At 37.7% G+C, this 23,577-nt stretch overlaps 1 protein-coding gene across 2 annotated transcripts; it reads right to left on the reverse strand.

Annotated features, from left to right (window-relative positions):
- Positions 1-2,067: 2,067 nt before the first annotated feature.
- Positions 2,068-17,624, reverse strand: BNIP2 (BCL2 interacting protein 2). Of its 2 annotated transcripts, XM_072871613.1 has the most exons (12): positions 17,603-17,624; positions 13,397-13,534; positions 12,780-12,910; positions 11,950-12,017; positions 10,690-10,857; positions 8,610-8,786; positions 7,918-8,020; positions 7,496-7,627; positions 6,891-6,977; positions 6,650-6,748; positions 5,142-5,177; positions 2,068-2,552 (listed from the first exon to the last, which is right to left on the reverse strand). In XM_072871613.1, the coding sequence occupies exons 3-12, from the start codon at positions 12,827-12,829 to the stop codon at positions 2,504-2,506; spliced, it is 969 nt and encodes a 322-aa protein (XP_072727714.1). In that variant the 5' UTR covers positions 12,830-12,910; positions 13,397-13,534; positions 17,603-17,624; the 3' UTR covers positions 2,068-2,503. The 2 variants fall into 2 exon arrangements, with proteins under 2 accessions (XP_072727714.1, XP_072727715.1); XM_072871614.1 differs by lacking the exons at positions 5,142-5,177; positions 17,603-17,624 and having other exon boundaries at positions 13,397-13,549.
- Positions 17,625-23,577: the final 5,953 nt, after the last annotated feature.

The following is a 23,577-nucleotide window of genomic DNA, read 5'->3' on the forward strand; positions in this document are numbered from 1 at the left end:
CATGTTTTTAAATATTAAAATATATTAAATTATTTTATAGATTTAAAAAAAGGTAAGGTTGACAAAAAGTTACCCATTTGTGTTCAAGAGAACTTGGGGACCTCCTTGCTTTTTGTAAACATCCACCTCACCATTAAATGATGAGCTGCAAAAGGTCAAGAGGGGAATAATTCTTTAGTACACCTGTTTCTCAAGCTGCATGTCTTTAGGGACAGAAAAACTGTTGTGCTATATCTTCATTCACAAAAACTTATACTAGAGAAATAAACCACTAGGTAAGCACATACACATTTCCAAAATAAATAGTACTACTGCAGCACAAAACTGTAGAATCACTCAGTCACCAGGAACGACAACAGTAACAATCCCATCATTTGATAATATGTCCTATACAGAGGACTGGCTACTCTACACTGCACTGTACACATAGGAAGCAACAGGATGTATAGAACTACAATCCTTCCACTAAGAATATGATTTTACTGAGAAAAATACTTTTTTTAATTAGGAAAAATTTGAAATGAGATGATCAGCATGCTTAGTTTCTAGCTTAGGACCCCCACAGAATCAGTAAAAATCAGGAAGGTTTACAGGTTTGCACGTTCATACACACCACACTGTGAAAGTATCAGAATTAAACAGGCTGTTAAGCATCCAATTTTCTGACTGGAACTTTACATTAATCTGGGTCAACATCAAAATTGAAGCAGGAGATAAGACAGCCCCAAAAAAACTGTTCACATTTTTGAAACTGTTCACAAAAACTGTTCTGCTTTCAGAGCAAGACACAAACCTGATGAAATGGATGCAAGGTAACTTGAAATTAGCATTGCCTGTTAAAAGAGAATATCCTGCATATTAATCTCTTTGAAACTGTGGTACAGAAGCTACTATAACAAAAGTACCTAGATCTTGAGATGAAAGTCTCTGAATTGGAGACTTAAACTCCCAGAGACATGGGCAATTTGCCTTCATCTGACATGAATATGCTCTCAGAGTCTATACATGTATCATTAGAGACAGTAGATTAATTGTTAATTGGCAATAAGTCTTGACCATGGAACTCTCTCTTGACTGCTATTTATCAGTGTCAGGTAGTGATCTGGTTGAACACAACCTTTTTTTTTTTTTTAAAAGAGAACTGTATAACATTAACTTTTAATATAATTGAGAATTGATATTTTTGGCATTAAGACAAAGTTGTGAGCACAGTAAAAACCAAAAGTGAAGATTTAATATATTTGCTACAATATTATATTGCTCAACTCCTGAATGGATTTATTCGCATGCACCTGTCCTTACAGGGAAATAGCAACGATTATCAAAAGACATTACAAACTTTTACAACATATCAACCAGTGCATTATTGCTGCCCTGATAAACCTATAAACACTAGTTATGTGTCCAAGAACACCTCTTACAGACACAAGTTTACTACCATTTTCAGGAGAAAAAACCCCAACCTTTAAGTGACTTTTTTTTTTTTGTTAAGTGAAATTAGTGCTGGTATCATATGCCAAACTAAGAGCTTTAGAAATGGAAGTTCCATCTACAAGGGTGACACTGGTAGCATAAGACTCCCCATACCTCTGCAAACAATTGCTATTATGGCTAGAATATCCATGTAACTCCCAAGCTCTACTGAGTATGACCAGGGTTCCTACTGGTGACAACCTATATTCATCCAGGAAGAACTGCAATGAACTAATTTCCTACTGGTAGCTGAGAGAGTCTTGATTTACTGAAGCAGAATCTAAATTCGCAACTTAAATTGAGGAAGGTCTGATATCTTACTAGTCATTCAAACAGTTCAGCTTCTATTGTGGCTTAGGCTTAAACCCTTTGGCCAACAGACTGAAGTTCACAGAACTGCAGTTCTGCATTCTGAAAAATGGACTAAAAGACACCAAAGCTCAAGCTCACTCTAGTGACCTAAATAAGTACTGCTTGTGTTAGGTATGTGAACAAAAATAAGGATCTCCACACTTGTGAAAGACTACATTATGTGATTGTTAATAGCCAAAACAAATTAAGGTTTCTGTGACAACAAAGAAATGCACTCGACCATTTACAGCAAAACAGATTTATACAATTATAACAAGTAACTTAACGGCCTCGTCTACCTGCAAATGAATTCCTTCAGCAGGTACACACAATATATTGCTCAGTCATAAAAATATATATTATCTCTTTCCTTTAACATTTAGGTATATAAATATTTTACTGAAGAACATGCATCATTTAGATAAACAATTGCAAGAACATCCTCTGAAAACAGAGTTCTTTGACATTTAGCAGTATAAAATGATTACATAAACACAGCTATTAAAGTCAAGACAAACCAATACAGCAGTAAGCAGTCCACTGTGTGCTAGTCCAGAGAAATTAAGCACCTTTTGCAACAGGTTATATAATACATACACATACAGAGAATGCATCATAAGTGGAGCAAAAATAGCATAATTCCATCTGCATATTCTTCAGTCTTGTTTGAACTCCAAACTTACTGTTCACTTTTCTGCTCTTGTTTTCCATTCAGCTCTTGGTCAACTCTGCTTAGCAAAGAAAGCAGTAAAATTAAAACTATGTTAAGTAGTTTAGTTTGCTAGCTCATATATTAAGCAAAAACTATTAATCTTAACAGCAAAACACAAAGCTTTTACTTGGAAAAAGTTTTAGTAAATAAATATTAAATTTTTATTGAATGCAGTCACAACAATACTTTAAAAATCTATTTTCCTACCTCCCCCTAGAAATTAATTAAAATTGTTAAGAAACCATTTAAATAACTATAGCATTCAAAGGAAGCATTTGAAAAGTGCAAGTGAAGTTTGACTACAGAAGAAGAAAAGCAGGTTCTGTGCTTTTATTAATGAATGCAAGCAGGAATACAAGTTTACAGGTAACGTGACAATACCATCAAGTGCTACTACTTTGATGAATTCATACACTGCAGAATAAGCACAGAATTACCTTTAATGTTATAGTAATGAAGCCAAGAAGGTGGTAACACTAGTTGAATCAAAGAAAGTTAAGTGGCTCCTTAACTGCAATACTTTTCCTATTAAGTTTTAAGACTCTTAATTACTCAGGAAAAAAAATCACCATCATGCTGCTAAAACTGGGGGTTTTTTTGTTTGTGGGGTTTTGTTTTGTGGGTTTTTTTGATATCTGCATTGGGACTAGCAAACAAAATGTTACTTTGCAGAAACCAGTGGATGGTTGACAATCCTGCACGAGATGTACTTTTCCTCTTTACAGTAAGAACAAGCTACAGTCTTAACTATATCTTCTGGAAAATAAGTTGTGCATGGAGGTAAATTAATTTTAAAACCAACAGCAGTTCCAAAGTGAGAGAGGCTAAGGTGAAGTTTGTCTTCTAACAACCTAATTGTCTAACCTACCTGTCCAGTCTCTCAAACTATAACCAGCCAGTTTTTCAAAATGATAAACACAATGACAGCTCTTCTAGGCCATGAACCCATAAAAAGGGGAGGCAAGGTTTGGGGTTTTTTCCCCAGCTGTAAGAACTGAACCTAGTACATAAGGATCCAATAAGTCTGGAGCAGTGTTGTCTAGAAGCAACAGTTCTAGTTGAGTACCTGTTCAACTGCACAGTATGCAACTGCAACTCATCCCTGTCCTCACTGCAGTATCTTAGGAAAGCATGTTTTGACATGACTTACAGGACTAATCACAGAAAGTGTAAGAAAATATGGTAAGCTAATGCAAGCTATGCATAAACATACAGCTGACAATATAAATCCATAGAAGTATATAATATTCTAGCTTCCAGAGTGACTCTCACACATAGCCAAAAAATTCCTACTGCCATCCTCAACAAATTTAGTAACTAAACTTCAACGCATCTCCTTTCCCACTATTATAATAAATAATGCCTACAACTGCTTCCAACCTGATTGAAGTCTCAGTATCAAACAGTGCCTGTGATCTCTCCTCTATACATAAGTTTCACTTAGGAACATACCACTTTTTACAAAAGCAATAGTAGTGTAAGTGATGATATCGACAGGGACACTAAAAAGTGCTTGTTGTACTGGAGATTTTTCAAAGTTTTTACATTACTGTTTGAATGTCTCAGGTTTGCATCCTGAATACAGTGAGCCTTGCGATAGAATTGGGCCAAGTTATGCATGCTGGGGGGGTGGGGGTGGTCAAGCAGAACTGTTGCTCCATAGGTACTGAAAGGGTTCCTTAAGTTTGACAGGCTTAGTACTTCAGGTTACACACTGCAAGATTATAACCTAATTGGAATAATTTCTAGAGAATGTTCAACACTTGGCACTAGCTTTACCTGCTAGCTTTCAGAAAGAATTTAAATTCCTTTTATTTTAATCTCTCAGTGTTCCTCTCAGTGTCCATTACCCAATTTAGACAATAAGCCTCCCTCAGTAGTTATGCACACACAGGAAGAGTAATTTAAAAAAAGGCAAAGTTAGTAGCAAAACCTTTCAGAACATTTGTTAGTGATAGAGTGAAAAAATAACGTATCCATTTAAAAAATTTCATCAGCTGCTGGAATAGCTTGAATAGTTAGCAGGAGACTGAAAATTAACAAAATGAAAATCCAATGTTTATTAGCAAGGAACACAGGCACTGCAAATACAAACAGCACTAAAAATACTAATTTAGATTGCATCTGTGCAAGTTAATAACTAAAAAGGTAGTGAATACCAAGAATACAAAATACAAGATTCAATATTAGAAATTCTTCCAGAGTTGCATCTTTGCTGATGCATAGCTACAGCTTAACACCTAAAAAGAACTCTTCCTTCAGATACTACTTATTAGAAACAGTGAAACTTGATTTAATCAATTCATACAGAAGCACTACTTTTGACTCTTGAAGATTCAGTTGAGAATCCATGTATCCCCTTAAAAAGTGAGCATCTCATGTAATAGAGACTGTTCACAAATATCTTTGGAACATTCACGGTGAGTTTTTAGATGATATACTGTACTTGCAGGCAGTATAGTTACTGTCATGCATAAAAACTTAGTCACTAGTGCATGTTTATATTTACAAATGCTTATTCCTTTATGCAAGCCAATCAACTGGGAGTTAGTTGCAGTGCATATCATCTTATCTAGATGCAACCCTAATCAAAATATGAATATACCTTTTCTGTTTCTTTCTAAACTTTTCTTCTTCATACCTTGGTGAGGAAAAGTTTGATTTCAGTAAATATAACATATGAAGGCCAAATTCAACAGAAGCTGCAAACTGGTATTAGTGTCAATACAGTTTGTAGAAACATATCAAGTTTTGAAACTGATATAATTAAGAAAAAAGATATTGTACCTCCAACATTTGTAAGCATTAAACAAGAAGCATTAAGATTTAGTTACTATGACATAACATAGGAATTCAATACAACTTCTTGTACAGTATTAACATCCAAGTCTGTATTCATAACAGTTTGAAGCCAGATATAATCCTCCACAGAAGTCTGAGAATTAACTCCATAAGTCAACCAAATTCAGACTTTGCAGAATAGTTAAAGGTTCATCAATACAGAAAGGAGTCTTTCAAGACTTGGAATGACAGTCTGAATATTCATAACACATCCTTCAAAAGCCCCAGTAAAAAAAAATATTCTAAAGATAGCAGAAGGCTGCTTCAGCACTGTCATATCTTTCCTCCTGCCCCAAGAAAAATGTGTTTTCTCCATTTTATAAACAGTTACATTGTGCAGCTGATACCAGCTGAATGTTTACTGCAATAACCAGTCATTTGGGGGGGGGGGGGGGGATATATGATTTGTGGATTTATCCAACATGGATGTGCCCTCCTGTCCACACAGTGAAACTATGCCATCTTTCATTATGGAGTTCCCAGTCTGTGATCACCTACTGTGATGCATACTCTAGACGTTTTGTATGTTATACCCTCTAATAGGCTGATCAATTTATCATCAGAATTGTTAGTATTTTCACCTGGCTTTTTTAAGACCCAAGTTTATGGTTTCTACTCTACTACTGCACCCACAAATGCTATTGACAAAACTATCATCATCATATTTGAGAGCAGAGTTGTGCTGATGTTAAAATGGATATTTATATCTGGAGGGAAGGAAGAGGGGAAAACCAAGGACATTGATGCTGCCTTCACCTCTTCACCAAAGTAGTTTTAGAACTGTTATGGGTAGGGATTCAGCATTTTTCCCCTACAGCAATTCTTTTAAATGAAATCCTAAACCAAGTGATATTTCACCACTTCACTTGTTCCACATTTTAGCATGAACACTGAAGATACTATAAATAACTTCAGTATCAACAAGCCCAGAATTTCTCACTTACAAGCCAGTTTAGTATACTAAGGGGTAGAACAACTGGAATGAGGCCTTGTCTCTAGAAGACTAATTCACACACCATAACTTGGAATTATGTAAGGCGCTATCTGTGAAAATCCCTATACCTTAACATTTTGACTATCCATGCTACTGCATACCAAACTGTACTTAGCAATGTGGTCAAACATGGATACTCCCCCTAGAGATACGAATGATCTGAGTTAAATTAAATTTTATTAAATGCAAAGTATTACATTCAAACTGATCATTGAATACAATATATACCAGTTCTAAAACATAATCAGTGTAGAACATATTTGAATAATAAAACGTACTGTTTTATGCATTCTGGGATGCCAACGTATTCCATGGGGATGAGTTCAGCTAGTTCTGCCAGGGTGAAGACATACCTAATTTTTTGGCTGAATTTTGAGCTGTGGAAGAACAAATGCAATGTACAGTTACAATTTAAAAAATTTTCAGTAGGTCAATATTAAAACAGTTTTTGAAGTTTAATGTAAACATGTTAGGATTTTTTTTTTTTTAAAAAAGAAATAGCTTCCAGAATATTATTACCTAATAAAAGGTTTTGTGATGGCCAGAAGCGTTCTGATGAACCAGGAAGGATGAACTATGATTAATGATTTCAGATTTTTCCTTAACCTGAAGAATTCAAACAGCAGACATAATTACTACAACACAAAGGCAACACGACAACAAGGGGTTTTTTAATATATAAAAAGTATGTTTTTGCAAGCACAACCACCACATAAATCTAGTATTCTGACATTCCATTATTAGAAATTACCATCTGCCAGAAGAAAAAAAAATACCACACAACCATATAGTCAAAATGTAAGATGTAGTATCAGTTTGACAACAATGACAAGGAAATAACATTCCAGAGAGAAGGTTCTTTAAATCTTTTTACACAACTAATGATGAAGTGGTTCATAACACTACTATTTTCACAACAACAAAAAAACCAACAAAAACCAGGCATGCCTGTAGCATTATTCCACATTGTCTAGCTTAGGAAGAGGTTTTCAATACACCAAGCAATTTGCTTAATTAAATCTTAACCAGTAGGTACCAGACACCACATTGAACAGCAGTTTTTCCTAAATATGTATATCATTGAGCATGTGAACATTGTAAGAAAACACTGCAGCGCTTCTTACCGTCTATCAATTTGCTGGTAACATTTCCTAAGCCAGCCTAAACTTGGCATTTTTCTCCGTGTTGTTGCGCCATTCAGGTAAACTATCATATAGTTCTCTGCTACTAACAGCTCTAAAGTGCCAATTACATACCTGCAGAGACAAATAAAGAAAACTTTCAAGTGAAGATCTGTGGACATTAAAGTAATTCCTAGTAGTGCTCAAATATATTTAAAAAATAGTTGGCAACAGTGTTGAGCAACATCTAAATTTTTTTCTTCCCCTGGAAGCAGATGTAGTTACTTTTCTATTTGTTACCTTTCCCTCATCTGAAATATAAAAAGCTTCAGTTAAAAAAAAAAAGAGGTAATTGCCCTTACATTAAAATGCTAAGTTTAACAATGTGAAATTAAGACAGTATTCAGAGACAGATGATGACTTACTTAAATAGATTGTCCATTAGGTATCTGTAGTTAGGCTGGCTGCTTTCAGGCATAAAGCAAACGGCAAACACAACAATGGCATTTAACCCATCACCATAATAACCTAAAAACAAAGAAAAAAGCAGCAGTAGTGACAAAGGTGACTATACATTAACTACATTTACACAAAGTCAAGCACATTCGGTAATCTTTTTCATTATTTACCTTAAAGAGATTTACAAACATATATTCCATAAGGATGGATTCATACCATTACAGAAAACCTCAAGATTTATTTTTCAACTTTGTCTACTTCTAAATAAATAGGTGAAGTTTTTTATATAGTCAACTTTTCTTCCAACCTAATCTCCACAGACTGTTGGGAAGAGTCATTAAATTGATTTATGCCTTAGTAGGTCTACAGTTAATGCTTTCAACACTCTTAAAACCAAAAAATTTTACTGGTAGCACTGACTGTAGAACAGGTAAGTACATCTTATTCCATATATGCATGTTAGCTTCATCTGAACATGTGTGTACATTTTGGAACTTACAGTTTAATAGGGAAAAAATATTAAATCAACCATATGCCTTAATGCTGCAACAAATGAATCATCACATGAGTCTTTATGCCCAAAGCTCTTCCTGTACCACCCCAACTCAGCTTAAAGTAGTTTCTCAACAGTTCCCCTCAGCACATCACTAATCCTTACCACCATGACTGATAACTTTTTTATATGGTTCAATTGCCTTCATGTCCACCCTATGGTCCTGTTCTCCAATCCTAAACATTCGCCAGCGTCGACCATCATCCTTCTCCTCTGCTGCAGTGTATTCAGTAAGTGATCCTTTCCTAATTACATCAGTAGTTTTTGGTTTTGGAAGATCATCTGCCAAAGTTAAAACATGTTCAAGATCAATTATGAATATTATGTATAGTGACAATCAATTACAACACAGGTTAACCACTTTGCTATCCATTTTAATATTCTTTAGCCAGTCAGACATATCAACTGAGTTAGTTCCTCCAGTCATTACAAAATAGGATCTCATGGGTGTCATATATATATTTTATCAAAATACTCTATGTTGGCAGTTATCCATTGACTGTAATTTTCTATGTTAAAGTACATGACAAATTTCCATTCATGTAGGAAGCCTATTTAATTGTAGGCTTTTAGAACACAGGCCTTGATGAATCTCACCAAAATAGACAAAGTGGTTAACTCCAATGATAATTACACAGGTTGCTTGATCACAGATTTACATAAAAGCATGATTTAAAACATTAACAGTACCTTGCAAGCAGACATGCAGGCAAATCTGTTAGAAATTAAATCTAATTCATGTGTGTGCAATCAATATATATGAAATTTATGCTGACAGCAATATGTAAAACAATTCGCTCCAATTAAGTTATGATTGACTTTGTTGCATAGACCTTACCCAAAGCGAGAAAAACCTACTGCAAGTTAGTTGTCTGTTCCCAAGACAAAGCTGTTAATTGAAACTATCCTTCCAGGAAAATGAAGGCAGCAGCATTAAAGGAAGAAAAGACAGAAACCCTTTTCAGCCACTTTTAAAAACAAGGCACAAACATTCGGAACGTTTCCTCCGCATCATTGCAAAACTAACCCTAAATACCAATTCTTCTTCACTAAAATGGTGAAAATCCTTTTACACAGGTAAACCCACAGTCTCTTATGAAAACTTCACCTGCAATATGTCTTTAGCTATTTAAAGGAAAAAAAACACTTATTCTAAAGAGTGTTTCTTTCTCCATTTATAAGCTATCTTGGAATTAAGAACAGGTAGTGTTTCAGACGTAACTGTGAAAAGAGAGCTTCCTGTTTAGTCAGGAATTAAAATTATTTTATTTCCAGAATAAAAAAAAATAATTGAGTTTACATGTTTACTTAAAGACATCCTTAAGTCACGAAGTTTACAGAAGTTAAAGACTCCAACTGTTTGACCAACACAATAGTTCTTGGCTTACATAAAAGTGCCTTAAAACATAATTAAGCTACAAGTTTAAAGCTTGTGCTTTAACTCCTACACAGAACTTTTTTACCTCAAAATTTGTTAGAATCTCCAGGTTTTGCCTACAAGAATATGATGAAGCATCTATTCACTTCTTAAAATTAAGATCATTACTAGTGTGGCTATAGCTAAGTTAACTTCCTATCAAGTCATTTCAGAATTCCTTGACACAAAATAGATGCTCTTCTACCACTTCCAGTCAATCCAGAAAGCATGCAAACTCTAAGGCTACTGACCTTTTGCCATTCTCACCACAGTAACTTATGAGATCAGGTGTTACTCAATATTTTTTAAAATACCATTCAGTCCTCCTTAAATACAAAGGCTTGCAATTAATCCATTTCTGACTAGCTAATCTATAATCTAGATCCCTTTATATACTTCACCTCCATTTAAAACTGATCTATAATACATGTAAAACACCTTTGATTTTTTTTTCCCCCCAGGTTGGTTCTTAAAAACGTACTGCAATGGAGAGGATTTTCCATAACTTCGAGCCTTAGAGGTGTTTAATGACATTCACCTAAGTTTATCTGGAGTTACAAGCTATTATGTTGTCTGTTCACTAATCAGTTGAGGTCTGATTTGCTCTTTAAAAATTCATTGCGCCTATTTCCAATTTCTAATCACTCCCTTTATATTTTTCCTCTTGTAATATTGAGTCATAGTTATTTCCCACCTGAAAACTGTTGACCTACACATAAGAAAATATAAATTTTTTAGGGCATCAGACAAAAGTAACAAAATACTTACCTTCCCATTCAAACTCATTGCTATTTTCTGAAGGAGTATCTAAATCGTCCAAATCAATCTCCCCACTCTCATCCAAGTCATCAGACAAAACAGATTCCTCACTGTGATCCAAAGTTAAGCTAATATCTGGAGCCATTAGTTTCTTCCTCACTTTGGTTCCATTAACCTCTATATTTAAAAAAGCAAATTATTTATTTTCAAAGCTAAAGTGAGTTTAGTTAAACATATTAACAAGACAGAAGAGCACAGTGCTTTCTCAATGCATTGTAAGTTAATGCTCATAATTTAAACAATGTATCTTTGGAATAAGAATTAAACACAGGGTGAAAAGAACAGCACTTGGAGGTCAAAGTTCTCAAGTCCTCAAGACTGTAAGTTTACCCGATAGCATACACACTATGATCACAGTGGTAGACCACCATACTCCCTACAGAAGAAAAACCTGAAGTGCTGCCACCACCTAAGCAACTATTACGCATGCTAGCTATATCAGAGTGTACCACAAGTTGTTCTAGATATTATACTAAGTGTCATGCAAATAATGCAATAGATTCCTGTCCCTAGCCCTTGTTTTTGTTAGGTGTTGGTAACATCATAACCATCTTCGATGAAATAAAAAATAATATACAAGCTGAAAAAAAAAAGGCTGACAAGACAGTGAGGACAGAAAATTAAAGAAATTATTAGATGAATACACAGCACGCTTTGAAACACAGGCAAGTACTTGCATGATTTAGACAGCAGTTGAAAGCAGGGAATAAAATAAAATGACTGATCCAGCACTGGAAATGCCACAACTAAAGCAGACAGACAAGATCCAAAAAATGTAAAAATGTAAAAAAAAAATCTGTATTATTTCCCCTCTGAACATTCGGACAGGCAACTTTTTAAAAGGTCACAAAGGTCTGAAATTTGGAGTGAAACTAAGGTAGGCCCTAACTGATGCACAGAAGCCAAATAACGAAGCAAGATTTTAAGACAGGTCAGGAAGCGAGTGCAATAATTCATTTTTGTCCAGTATTACCTGGATAGCTCTGTTCACAGGGAGGATGAAAAGTCTCATATTTTATTCCAAAACCCTTTTCTTTCTAGAAAAGATGATTATAATACCCTTCACATACAAAAAATGTCATTTAGAATGCTGTTTCCTCAAGCCTGACTCAAAAAAACCCCACCAAAAACCCCCTAAAACAAAATGGAGCTTTAAAAGAGCCATCTAAGCAGGAAGCAGTCAGCTTGACTGGAGTGGAATGTTCTTACCAGCTTCACTTTCTGTTCCAGCTGCAGCCAATACATCTGACTCAACAGGATCATCCTCTGGCAGGGGCCTGGTGCACAAAGTAGAAACTACTGTTACAAAACTTTTTTTTTCTTTTTTAAATAGCCAGCTAAATGCCAAATATACACACCACTAAAAAAACCACTGTGGGATAGTACTGAACTAAATATACTTATAGCCTGAGTTCAAGCTTTCAGTAAACAAAGCACCAAAGTAGCAGAAAATTCCTTTACAGCATTCAAGTGACTGTCTGTTGATGCGACAAATGCCAAAGTACTGGTTGCTATTAGTGTCTGTCATCCTTAAGAAAACTTGTCATATTCTTGCTTAAGAAAATTGACATTAAACACATTACAGAAGTAGTTTAGTCATGTTATTATAGAATGCCTCTGAAGTCATCTGTTTTAGTTTCTTTGTAGGCCCAAGCATCACTAGCAGCCTTAACTGTTAAAAATTTTGCTCAGAAATGTTGCTTAATGAAATATTTGGGCCTTCAGACACTGGTAATAATACGCAAACAATGTAGTTGCAAAAAATTACCACAGAAAACTAACAAAGCCAAACTTAGAAATTTTCACTTTAGTAACCCTGGAAACTTCAACAGTGGCATTCCTGCATTACTTAACTTACATATGAACATGAAGCGATCCCTTTCCAGACCATAAAGAAACATGCCACAAAACCTTTTCAAGACTAGTATATTAATGGAAATGACTTCAAGATTATTACTGAGTGTTAGTTCACCAGGAAGCTAAAGAGGTAGCTTATTCTGGATGTTATACATTTAATTACTTTTCAAAAAGTTAAATACCTTGGAAAATCTTCATCTTGCCATTCTTCCTTAAACTCAACACCTTCCATTCTCCAGCCAACTTGAATTGCTAATAGAGACTCCTGATCAGCCAGAACCTCTTGTATTCAGGACAGTGGGCTAAAGAGGAGCTGCAGGAATAGAACAGAAGATGCTAGTTCAATACTATTGTAATTCCCATATTTGCCACACATCCTTTCACTTATCACCAAGTTGAGGTATTATATGGAGGGGGGGGAACAGGGAAAAGTTCATGGTTTGTTTACATTTTATTTTTTTTTACATACAAAACTGCTTATGGAATGATTTATCACACAATAATTTAGGTTGGAAAGGATCTCATGTAGTCCAATGCCCTGCTCAAGCAGGAACAACCTCTCAGTTAAAATCAAGGCCCTGAGCAACCTGATCTATCATTTAGGATTACACCAGTTCACTGTAAGAAACCTGACAGCTCTCTAGATTCTATAAGACATATTGAATACGTGTGTATTTTGAGAAAAAAAAGAAAAAAACACCCAGGTGGTCAGATCTAAAACATAACCTGGTTCTTAAAAAAAACCCCAAACAAACACTTTAAAGATAACTATTTCAGAAAGGGTTTTCAGAGAACTCACCCTGTGACGTGCAAGTCAAGCTGTGTTTTTTCAGGTTCACCCATCACCAGCAACAAGGAATCCCCAATAATGGAACGTAATAAACCATTCTGCAGACATGCAATACCAAGCCAGTTGAAGCTCTTGGCTGCGTTGGCTCTAAAGAGTGGCAGGAACAGGTAAACTTATCAATGAAGATGGTAAGACAATCAACACTAATCAAAACAGGAAACAATTATATTTTTAAATGCAAAGAAGCAATCAACACAGAACACCAGTAAGTACAAAGTTTAAATGCAATCATACTGCTAATTAAGCCAGAGAGACAATTTATTTTTTACATGGCTAAAAAGAAACAAGTCACACTTACTGTTCTGTAGGATCACCTTTCACGACAAGTCTGTTTCTCTTCCCCTGATCTGATTACAACCACAGACTGATTTCAAAACGTCCTGCAATGCTTAAAGCTACACTACACAAGCTGATTAATAAAAAAAATTTAAAAGACTGATTTTTTGTAAAACTGCAGTACCACAGACAAATTAAACACTAACGACCAAAATTTAAGCTTATTTTATTGACATTTCCCTGCTTCCCTCACCCACGAAACAGAAATAAAATTTCTAGAAGGTAGCAACCTGGTTCCTCTTAAGGGTCAGATTCTCCTTGTTTGAATCGTTCAGCCCCTGCACCGCTCAGTTGCTGGCGGTATGTGCTGTACACACAATCTCCAAGAAGTTGCCCCCAGCAATTGCCCTCTCAGCTCTCCTTCTTTCTATTTGTCCTTTTTGACTAATATACTGTTTGGAGTAGTTTCTTGCTGCTTGAATCATATGACTTTCCTCATGAAACACATCCTCTCTTTCATGAAGATGTTGATATTCTCAGCATACAGTTTCTCCTGGGTACTAGTGTGCTGAGTGTTTGCAACAATGAATTTTAAATATTTGTTTGGAGATAAGATCATATTTTGATCAGTAGTAACAATGAATATGCGCATAGTTCTTTATGCATTTGTTTCAGGACACCAAGATGAAGCATGAGAAGTTTCACAAGGTACCCTACGCAGTCAAGAGAATATGGTGGTTACAATCAGTACGGAACAGACCATCTGATGCAAATACGCAGTTCACTGTAAACAAACAGACACTAAACCTAAAAGAAAATCTAAACTCATGACTTTATTCTTAAGGGACAGATGAAGAAATGAAGAAAACTGACAGTAAAAAAAACAAGCCACCCACAAACCAAAAACCAACACACACCACCACAAACCAGCCCTATCACTGTGCTGGTGGCTATAAGATGCTACTCTTGAGCTTGCCTGCACTGCATTCTCAATACAGTTCCCACAAGACTGTTTAAAGTAGGGTTTTGCTCCAAGACTTCAACAGTTTTCTCACTACACTTTTGAAGAATACCAAACACCAAGTAACATCTATGAATTTCAGATGTACAGCATTTCAGTGTAGAAGCAATTCCTAACTGCATGTATTTCATTACATTGAGATAAACTAAGACAGGCACAGAGTTTAAAAGTTACTCATGCTGTAATCAAAGTTTAAGACACTTTTACAAAACAATTCTCATATTACTTACGGAATTCTCATCAGCAACTTCTCATTAAGATAGATTTGAAAGTAATAATTTGCTAAATACCGCATCATACAATTGCGAACAACTTACAAGGCACGTTCCAGGTTCCACATCAGATAAGCTTGAATTTAGGTTTTCAGCCTCCTACTTAACATGCAGACTAAGTAGTTGTTTTGGATGTTTTGACTTAAAGTCTCATGTACAAAAGCACTATTATTTGTCAACTAGAAGAATGAGAAATTAAAGAGGAAAGGTAATCTTCTCAGGAAAGTTAGAAAGCGCTGACTTTAAAGTTAAATACTGAATAATTTTACATCACTAATATAAATGCTTACAAAGCAGGGGAAAAAAATCTACCATTTCTGCTTATACAAACTAAAGCAGACTTTAGAATAGTCTTCCTACAGCTGCTGTGGTACTGCTGACATCTTCTGTTTTTACTTCAGCTGTAAATCAAAGATCTGAAAGCTTAACTTGAAAAATGTAATATATCGTAATAATGCAAGTATTTATTAGTCATGTAGAAGAAAAGCAATTAATTTCTACCTGATCCTAGCACTCTTCACGGCCAACTCAAAAAGTCGTGGTTTCTGAGAAGAGCAAGCCTGATCATTTTTACTCTCCACTGCTCATTACTTTCCATTTTACTTAAAGAAATGGAAGATTGGAAGCTATCTAAAGGCCAGAAACTTCAATACATCAAAGAACATCTGGATGCAGGATTGCCATGTGGTTCTGCTCTCTTACTGGAACCACTAGACTTTGGTGCTCAGCAATGCCTTTTATATTTTTAAGTATCTCAAGAGGCAAGTTACAATATTACAAAAAGAAAAAAAAGTATCACAAGGGAACACATCACTAAAACCCTCTACTCTTCCACTACAGCTAATGAAGAGATTTCCATTTTCAGAGCACCAGGTTAAACCCACTTAAGGTTGCAAGTGAAGAGTATTACTGCTTGCACCAGAAGTCAAACATCAGTGTTCTCATCCTTCTTCCTGGAAGAAGAGATAGTTTTCAGAGTTCTCTCATTAATACCAAGTGGCTTAGTTGGTAGGTGCTGGAATACCAAATACAACAGTGTTGAGAAGCTTATTATAAATTGCCATTTTTAAAAATTTAGTTTACAGCTAAACAGAGACTCTAATCTGTCCCAGATACTTAAAAAAGAAAAAAAGACAACAGAATGCACAAGATAATTTTATTCACAAAGTTAAAGACCCCTCGCAAAAATTATATTTTAGGTTTTCACCATTGAATTCTCAGAAGAATACACAAATAAATAGGCAGTCATATCTGCCTGTCCAATACAAAGACCTATATTCAGTCCTTGATCAGCACCTCAGCATTTGAAGTTGAATAAATATAAAGTTTATTTTGCAAGACAACTGCAATGATGAGCACACTATTGAACTATGTACCTGATCGGCAAAGAATAGCACACTGTTTCAGTCTCAGAAAGTCGAAATCAACTTCAAAAAAGGTTAGCCTACTTCTTTCTACATTTCACCTTCACCGTTTCAACAGAAACATTAACTGAGTGTTAGTTAAGTGAATTCCAGGTTCCAGACATTAAAGAGGTGCCTCTAACAGTATTTTTCAGATTTGAATTTACAGCATGCCAAAAGTAAGAAACAGATATATTTTCTGGTACACACATCCATGTGGTGCAGCTCACTATAATTTCTAAACGTTTTTATAGCCCCATCGGCTTTTAGAATGTGACCACACTAGCCACGACCCCAGGAAACATTTCCCAGATCTGAAGACCAACATCCAAACTTTATCACTTGCAAGTTTGCATAATAAGATGATGCAAGGACTTCATTAATAACAAGTCAATTCTTCATCTCCTTTTACTCCCTTCTCTCAGCATCAAAGCATGGAGAAATCAATCAGCTAAAAGAGAAAACTTTTGAAAACACTCTTGCTTCCATCTCTGAGGATACTGTTTTAAACTCCACATTCAGAGCAACAGAAGAATCTGCATTTCTGAATCACTGAGATCCATTTAAAGGTAAATACTAATTTGTCAGAAAACAGTCAAAAAGAATTTATATCCTGCCTAAATACTATCAATATTCCCTTGTAAGATTTAAAGATGCATACAAGTTAACCAGAAATAATCAATTACTACTTAGTGTATTACATTAGTAGCTGAAAATAAAGAGCAACTAAAATAAAAGGCACTAGAAAGCAACTCTAACTTCTGCAACATAGCTCTATACTGTGCATTTGCTAAACCTACATCAGAAAAAGTTCTTCCACTCACACACCCCACTCATTAGCGGAGGAAGCCGCGAGCTCGGCAGAGCGGGGCCGCACGGCGAGCCCGCTCCGCTCCCCGCGGGGCAGCCCGGGCGCGAAGGCAGTCCCTGCTCCCGGCTGGGGCAGCAGCCGTTCCCCCCGCGCCCGCTGGGCCAGTCAGCGGCTCCTACGCCCAAGGCGCAGGCGAGCACTGCCCCGGGAAGGCCCCCAGAGCCCGAGGGCTCCTGACTGAGCCCCACCGCCCCTCGCGCACCGGCGGGCGGCTGGGCCGCGGCCCCGCCCTGCGTCCACACAGCTCGGCCGGGCCGCGGCCACGGCTCAAGGTTCCCGGCTCGCCGTTATCGCCCCCTCCGCGGCCATTACCTGGGGGGACGGGGCGGGAGGAGGGGGGGGGAGGGGAGGGGCACGAGACGGGCCGCGGCCTCGCCCGCGCCGCCGCCGCCACGGAAAAGGCCCGCTCCGTTGCGCGCCCCTCCTCACCCGGAAGCGCATACGCCGCCGGACCCACGTGACAGCCCCTCTCCGTGGGGGGTGGGGTAGGGTTGGAGCACTCCCGCACATGCGTAAAATAACGCCGCTGCGGCCCGCCCCCCGGGCAGTTGGCGCGTGCGCACTCTCCTCTCGCACGCACGCGGGGCGGGGCGGCGCGGGCCCGGCCGTTGGGAGCGCGCGGGGCGGGGCCCGCGCCGCTCTGAGGGCCGGTGGCGGGGCCCTGGCGCTGTCGGGTTGGTGGCTGTGCTCTCGTCCCCGGGGCCGAGGAGCCCTGCCTGCCTCCCGGGAGCGTGGTGAGGATGAGTCCTGCGGCCCGGGCAGCCCTCAGCTGGAGGTAATTAACGGCGCCGCTGCTGTCCCTGGGCACCAACAGCTCCCTCCCCCGCTGCCCGTCCGGTCAGGCCAGCCGCTTGTCACAGGAACGCCAACCGAGGGGTCGAGTCCTGGGCCGCGGTAAACGCGACACACAAGGGAAAACAAAGTCACTGACTGAGTTCAGTGTACTAGACTAGTGTGCTGTGCCTGATGCTTCAGGTGCTCAGGGAAGTATGAGATGAACGTCAGAAACAAGAGCGATGTCAGAAACAAGATGAATGTCAGAAACAACCTTCTCCATGAGGAAAAAGAGAACAGATAGTAGTATTATTACATACCAGCAAGGCAGCGGTAGGAGAGTTACTGAGCAAAAAACCTGAATCTCCACATCATTTGAAATACAACCTCAGCTGTATAAATATGGCAGCAATGGCATCCAAAATACAGTCCTTCTTCATGACATAATGTAGTGCTACTACATATGCACAACAGAAGACAGGAAGTTAGATAAATCTCACTTTCAACTTTTTCACATACCTAAGAATGTTAATGGTAGTCAACGTTACTAGGAGGAGGAGATCAAGATGGAGGGAAGGTTTTGGATAAGGTTTAGAACTTGCCACTAACACATTGTTATAATATACAGACAGCTGCTAAGTGCATGGATCGAGAGTTACCTTATTAGTTTGATGCCTGAATACCCCCCCTGCCCCTTAGTTTATCAGCAAACTTAAGTTTGCAAAGTGTCGGAGTACAGATTTTGAATCAGTACTGTTCTATTCTGGTTTAGATAAAGTAGAAAATGAGATTAAATTATGCTGTAGAGAATAATTTTGTTACCCAATAGATAATCTTCCTTGTCTTTCAACAGAGCAGTAATAAATAAGGGGCGACCATGACTTACTAAGTTAAAAGGTTGAAAGTTTTCCAGCAAATTAATGTTTTAAGAAAAATTGTCTCATATTAAATACTTTAAATGCTTTTCTACATGTGCTTGAGTTGTTGATAAACTCAAAACTGTCTTCAAAGTGCACAAATGTCATCTGCAGGTCACCAATGCCAAACTCCTGTTACGATGGTCAGCAAAGTTGCGCAATTTCCTATCTCTTACACGGGGTGGCACAATATAGCTGGAAATCTATCAAGTGTTCAAATGTAACCTAGAAAACAAGCAAACAAGAGGTCAGAGCCAACGACTAGGGAATGTTGAATAATTCTGTTTTTAAACATCAGACAATTGCAAATATAAGCAGATTCTCACATGAAAGCTCTACCAAAGAGAACAGGCTTGAAGGAATAACGCTCTGTCGCATGAATTTTGTCCTGTACATGGGAAAAATAAACTGTTACACAATTTTGGGTCTGAAATAATTCACGATTAACCTTTCAATAGAAAATAGTCATCAAAAGCAATAGAATACCAAAACATTCACCTTTTTCATGATCTTTTCCCATTTTACTTATTAGAAAAATATTTTCTAGTAATCTAAAAAAAAAAACCAACTAGATTAAAAATGCCCCCCTTTCAAGTGGTTCAAGCAACAGCTCAGAAATGTTGTAATTTTAAAACATTCATTTGAAAGTCTGTCTCTGTGGGGTTGTATGTAGAGACTGCATTTGTATACAATTCCTCCTTGCCATTTTCCCTATACAGAAAGTACGAATACTGGGGTTTTTACAACTTTATTTTGCCCTTTTTTGATGATAAGGGCTTTGGGCTGTAGTTTACCTCTGCTTTTGTAGTCCATGCACATAACTTGGCGCCTGTCTTATATATCTGTGATACAAAATGACAAGAGCAACACGTTATAGAGTAGTAGCTTTCAGGTACGTGGACCGAAGTAGGTAGCACATAATATTCTGCCTCATTTCTGATATTCCTGTCGGGTACATCATCACCTCTTTAAAGCCGTTCTATTGTAATCAGTTGTCATGCTACTGTAGCTAGCTGAGTTTCATAGTTGCATCTTCTTTGCATATCATGGGGTAAATTATTGAGCAGAAAGTGACCCCCACCACAGTCCTTCTATGTCCCTGTGTACTTTCTCCCAAACCTCCCTGAGCTACTTCAGGTACAAACCATGATGTTCTTCTTAAGCAGGCTTGCACTTCACATCTCCTACCACTCCTCCCTGTTGTTTTGCCTTTTTCTATCTTGGAACAAATACCTCGTTGTTGAAAAGAAGTCAAGGTCTAAGACAAGTCCAAGTGAAGATCTTGTGTTTGGAATTCAGCTAGAGAAGTACAAAAATACAAAGAATGTGCCTCTTTCACAACCGTCAAACCAAACCCCAGACCTTTGCCATTTCAAGGACATAGCTATTACCTACATACCAAAGAGAATCTATTCATCCTCTTGGTGTATGATTTTCAGTTTTTTAAATATATTTTTCCTATCAGAGAGCATCATGGTTTGTTGGGTACAAACAGTCATACCGGTATGAGAGAAAGGAAGAGCCAGCTTCCTAGCCATGAGAGTCTTCATGTCTGCATTTGTGTGTGTGGTGGGAAATGTAATGATTACCTTGTTTATGGAAGTTATTAATGTTCTTCAGTAGTATTTAAATAATATTTCTGTATCTGCAAGTGAAAGGTACTAAATACATTGCTATTAATACCGTATTTGCTAACTACTATGCCCTCAAGAAAAATAGACATTAATCCTAAATTTCACTTCAGTTGAAAACTGAGGGACCCATTAACTGTGGGAATAATGTGGAAAAATAAAAGCAATTAGATCTCTTGCATCTGCCTCTTCCAGATAAATACCATTAGACAATTCCAGTGCACCAGTCGAATTGCAGACAAACATATGGCTGTATACTGTTAACTCACGTTTCTTAATTTGTACTACAAAGTCTGCCTATCTGAGAAAAAGAAGATAGTTACACATAGGAACAGATAATTTATGTTTTCTGAGGTTATTTTCTGCATAGGTATTTTTGACATGGTACATTCTTATCTTACTGTGCCTTGTAAAAGATGTCTGATCTTTGCCATTTGCAGTATCAGCTTAATTCTACCATAATGTTGTTAATAATACCATCTTCATCATATTGTGGTCAGAATCCAATATCAAGTGTGGATGAATTACACCAGGAAAATATTTATGCATAATCAAAAATCTGCCACTTCCTTCATCTAAAACTGTTGAGTTCTCAGTCTGTGTTTCTGTGTGTTCTGATGGTCAGGCTGTTATTCATACTTGCACTCAGTATGAATCCAGTGATACTTGGTTCAGCTCACTTCTTTTTCTGTTTCTGAAAAAAACATGAAGTACCCTGTTACATGGACAGAAGATATCTTTGCTGGTTGAGCTTGAGGGGAAAACTGGGTACAATTATATATTCTTTTAATTATTCATGACTTGGGTCTGAAGTGAATGTGTATACGTTTTTCACTTATTCACTTTATAAAATTCAAAACTAAGCCCAGAAGCAGTTTTGTTCTTGGCAGCGTGACAAGTTTCCTTTCCTCAACGAACCAGTCAAAGGAATTGTTCCTCAGAGAGTTTGTCATCCTCATGTATCCCAGAGAGTCGGGAGGGGAGCTGGCGTTCATTACACCCCCCATCACACATATGCGTGTGCACTCCCTCCCTCTCTCCCTCTCTGACTGTGACAACAAGCCCATCTCAGAGGACTGTGTTTATATCTAGCATGTGGTTTCATTTGTGTAGCTGATTTGCAGTTCATTAATCTAGAAAGCATTGCCCAATTCTGGTAAGGACAATGTATATCCATCCATATTCTGCTTATTACACTTCCTATCCCCAGTGCAACACAACATACAGTTTAGAGAGAGGGAATTTGCTCTGTTTTGCAGAACAACTAGAGCAAAAGCAGCTCAAGAGCCAAAGCTGATGTAAACATACATTAGGAAATTGTTTTGATCTGGCCTATCAGGCTGCTGGCAACGCACTGTGCTTCCTTGGGAGACATGCAAATTTATGGGACACAACTTGACATGATTAAGGCAATGCATACAGAAGAAGTAATTGCCCTTCGGCAAGAGAATGATGTCAAGAACCGACGATTCTTTACGTTCTTGGCAGTGCAGGTAGGATCATGAAATTAGGGGCCTTTTGCAGATTCATTATAATTTAGATGTTGGGATGGGTATTTTTTAAACTATGTTCTTCCAGCTTTTATGGTTGTATTACTATTAGTTGTTTGTCTTGCAGGGGAACCTAAGGACGATAGTCAATTTGTAGTCTTCAAAACCTAAATCTGTATCTGCTGATATTATGATAGTTTATGATAGCTTGTTGAGTCTGGAGAAAAAAAAAAAAACAAAAAACAACAACAAAAAAGGAGTTAAAATAATGCCACAGGGAGGCATCGACTTCTGCTATTCACTCACAGCAGTGGGGTTCTTCACTTTGAAATTTAATTATCAGAGACACTGACACTCCTTGTTGACAGACATGTGCTCAAAACTCATCCACATGCCTGAGTGGAGTCAGATTCATCTTGTGCCAGGGTTAATGAGAAATTACTGATCACTACCTGGGAATTTGGGGGTAAGAACAGCTGAACTTAAGGTGAAAGACTCCATATCCTATTACTACTCCCCTGAGTCAGCCTAACAAATAGCGAACTTTAATATCTTAATTAACCATGTGTTAGAATCAACCTTATTCTCCCTTGCAAGCTGTACACATTGCTAATTACATTAGGTAAGCACACACGAGCACAAGGGAAGCAGGCATTAGAGCTGTGGTTGGGCAGTTAGGTTTCCCACTGTACTGTATAGCAAAGCAAGTCTGGTGGCACTGGGGTGATGTTGAAATGGCACCCTTTAATTTAATGCAAACATAAGGATAAGGGCAGCCATACTCTTTGTATGTTGGAGAACATTACCCTTCCAACCTCCTGGACAAAACAGGCACAATAGACAAAGGAGGCTGTCTTTGCATTCCTTTCCCCTGCTAAGTTTGGCAAAGGAAGAAACTAGTAGGAAGAGCACAAAGTGTGTAGCTCTGGAAGCTGTCATCTTTCATACGCCTACTATACAGAGAGCCTCAGAGACCCATGTTCTGCTGCTTTGAATGCTCATGAGCCCGAGTGTCAATACAGCCTTGCTGTGCTGGGTGCACAGTGAGAGGGAAGAGGAAGTGTGGTTGGAGCGTGTTGTATTCTGGCTGTGCACAGCTGGCGTATGATTCATCAGGGACTTGTACCATCTGGTACAGATGAGAGTCTATCATGTTACACAGTGTCTTTATCAGAAGTAGGGACTTGGAGGAACATCACAAAGCTACGATTAGTTTGCTGGTGCAAATTTAACTTTTGAACTACAAACCTCATACGGAGAGGCTGACCACTTCCAACAGTCACATTCTCCAGTTAGTCCAATGCATACTTGATAAATACTTGATTTTCTAGGTTCTGCTAGTTGGATAAAACTTTAAAAAGTATGTAATTTCTTGTGGTTTTTTAGATCTAACAAAATATAGCCCCAAAGTCCTTTTTAGAACTAAAATGCTTCAAATTTGTTTTTTCCATCCCTCTCCATCAGTACACAATTTT

This window comes from Ciconia boyciana, chromosome 8 (genome assembly GCF_034638445.1).
Source record: "Ciconia boyciana chromosome 8, ASM3463844v1, whole genome shotgun sequence".
In the NCBI taxonomy this organism is placed as follows: domain Eukaryota; kingdom Metazoa; phylum Chordata; class Aves; order Ciconiiformes; family Ciconiidae; genus Ciconia; species Ciconia boyciana.

Bases quoted from the DNA above. Each gene is read 5' to 3' on its own strand.
- BNIP2 (XM_072871613.1), bottom strand. From the start codon at position 12,829: ATGGAAGGTGTTGAGTTTAAGGAAGAATGGCAAGATGAAGATTTTCCA. The intron at 8,787-10,689 runs GTAAGTATTTTG...TAACTTTGGCAG, and splicing joins CAATGAGTTTGAATGGGAAG to ATGATCTTCCAAAACCAAAA. The intron at 2,553-5,141 runs GTATATTCATAT...TTTGCTAAGCAG, and splicing joins TTTAGAAAGAAACAGAAAAG to AGTTGACCAAGAGCTGAATG.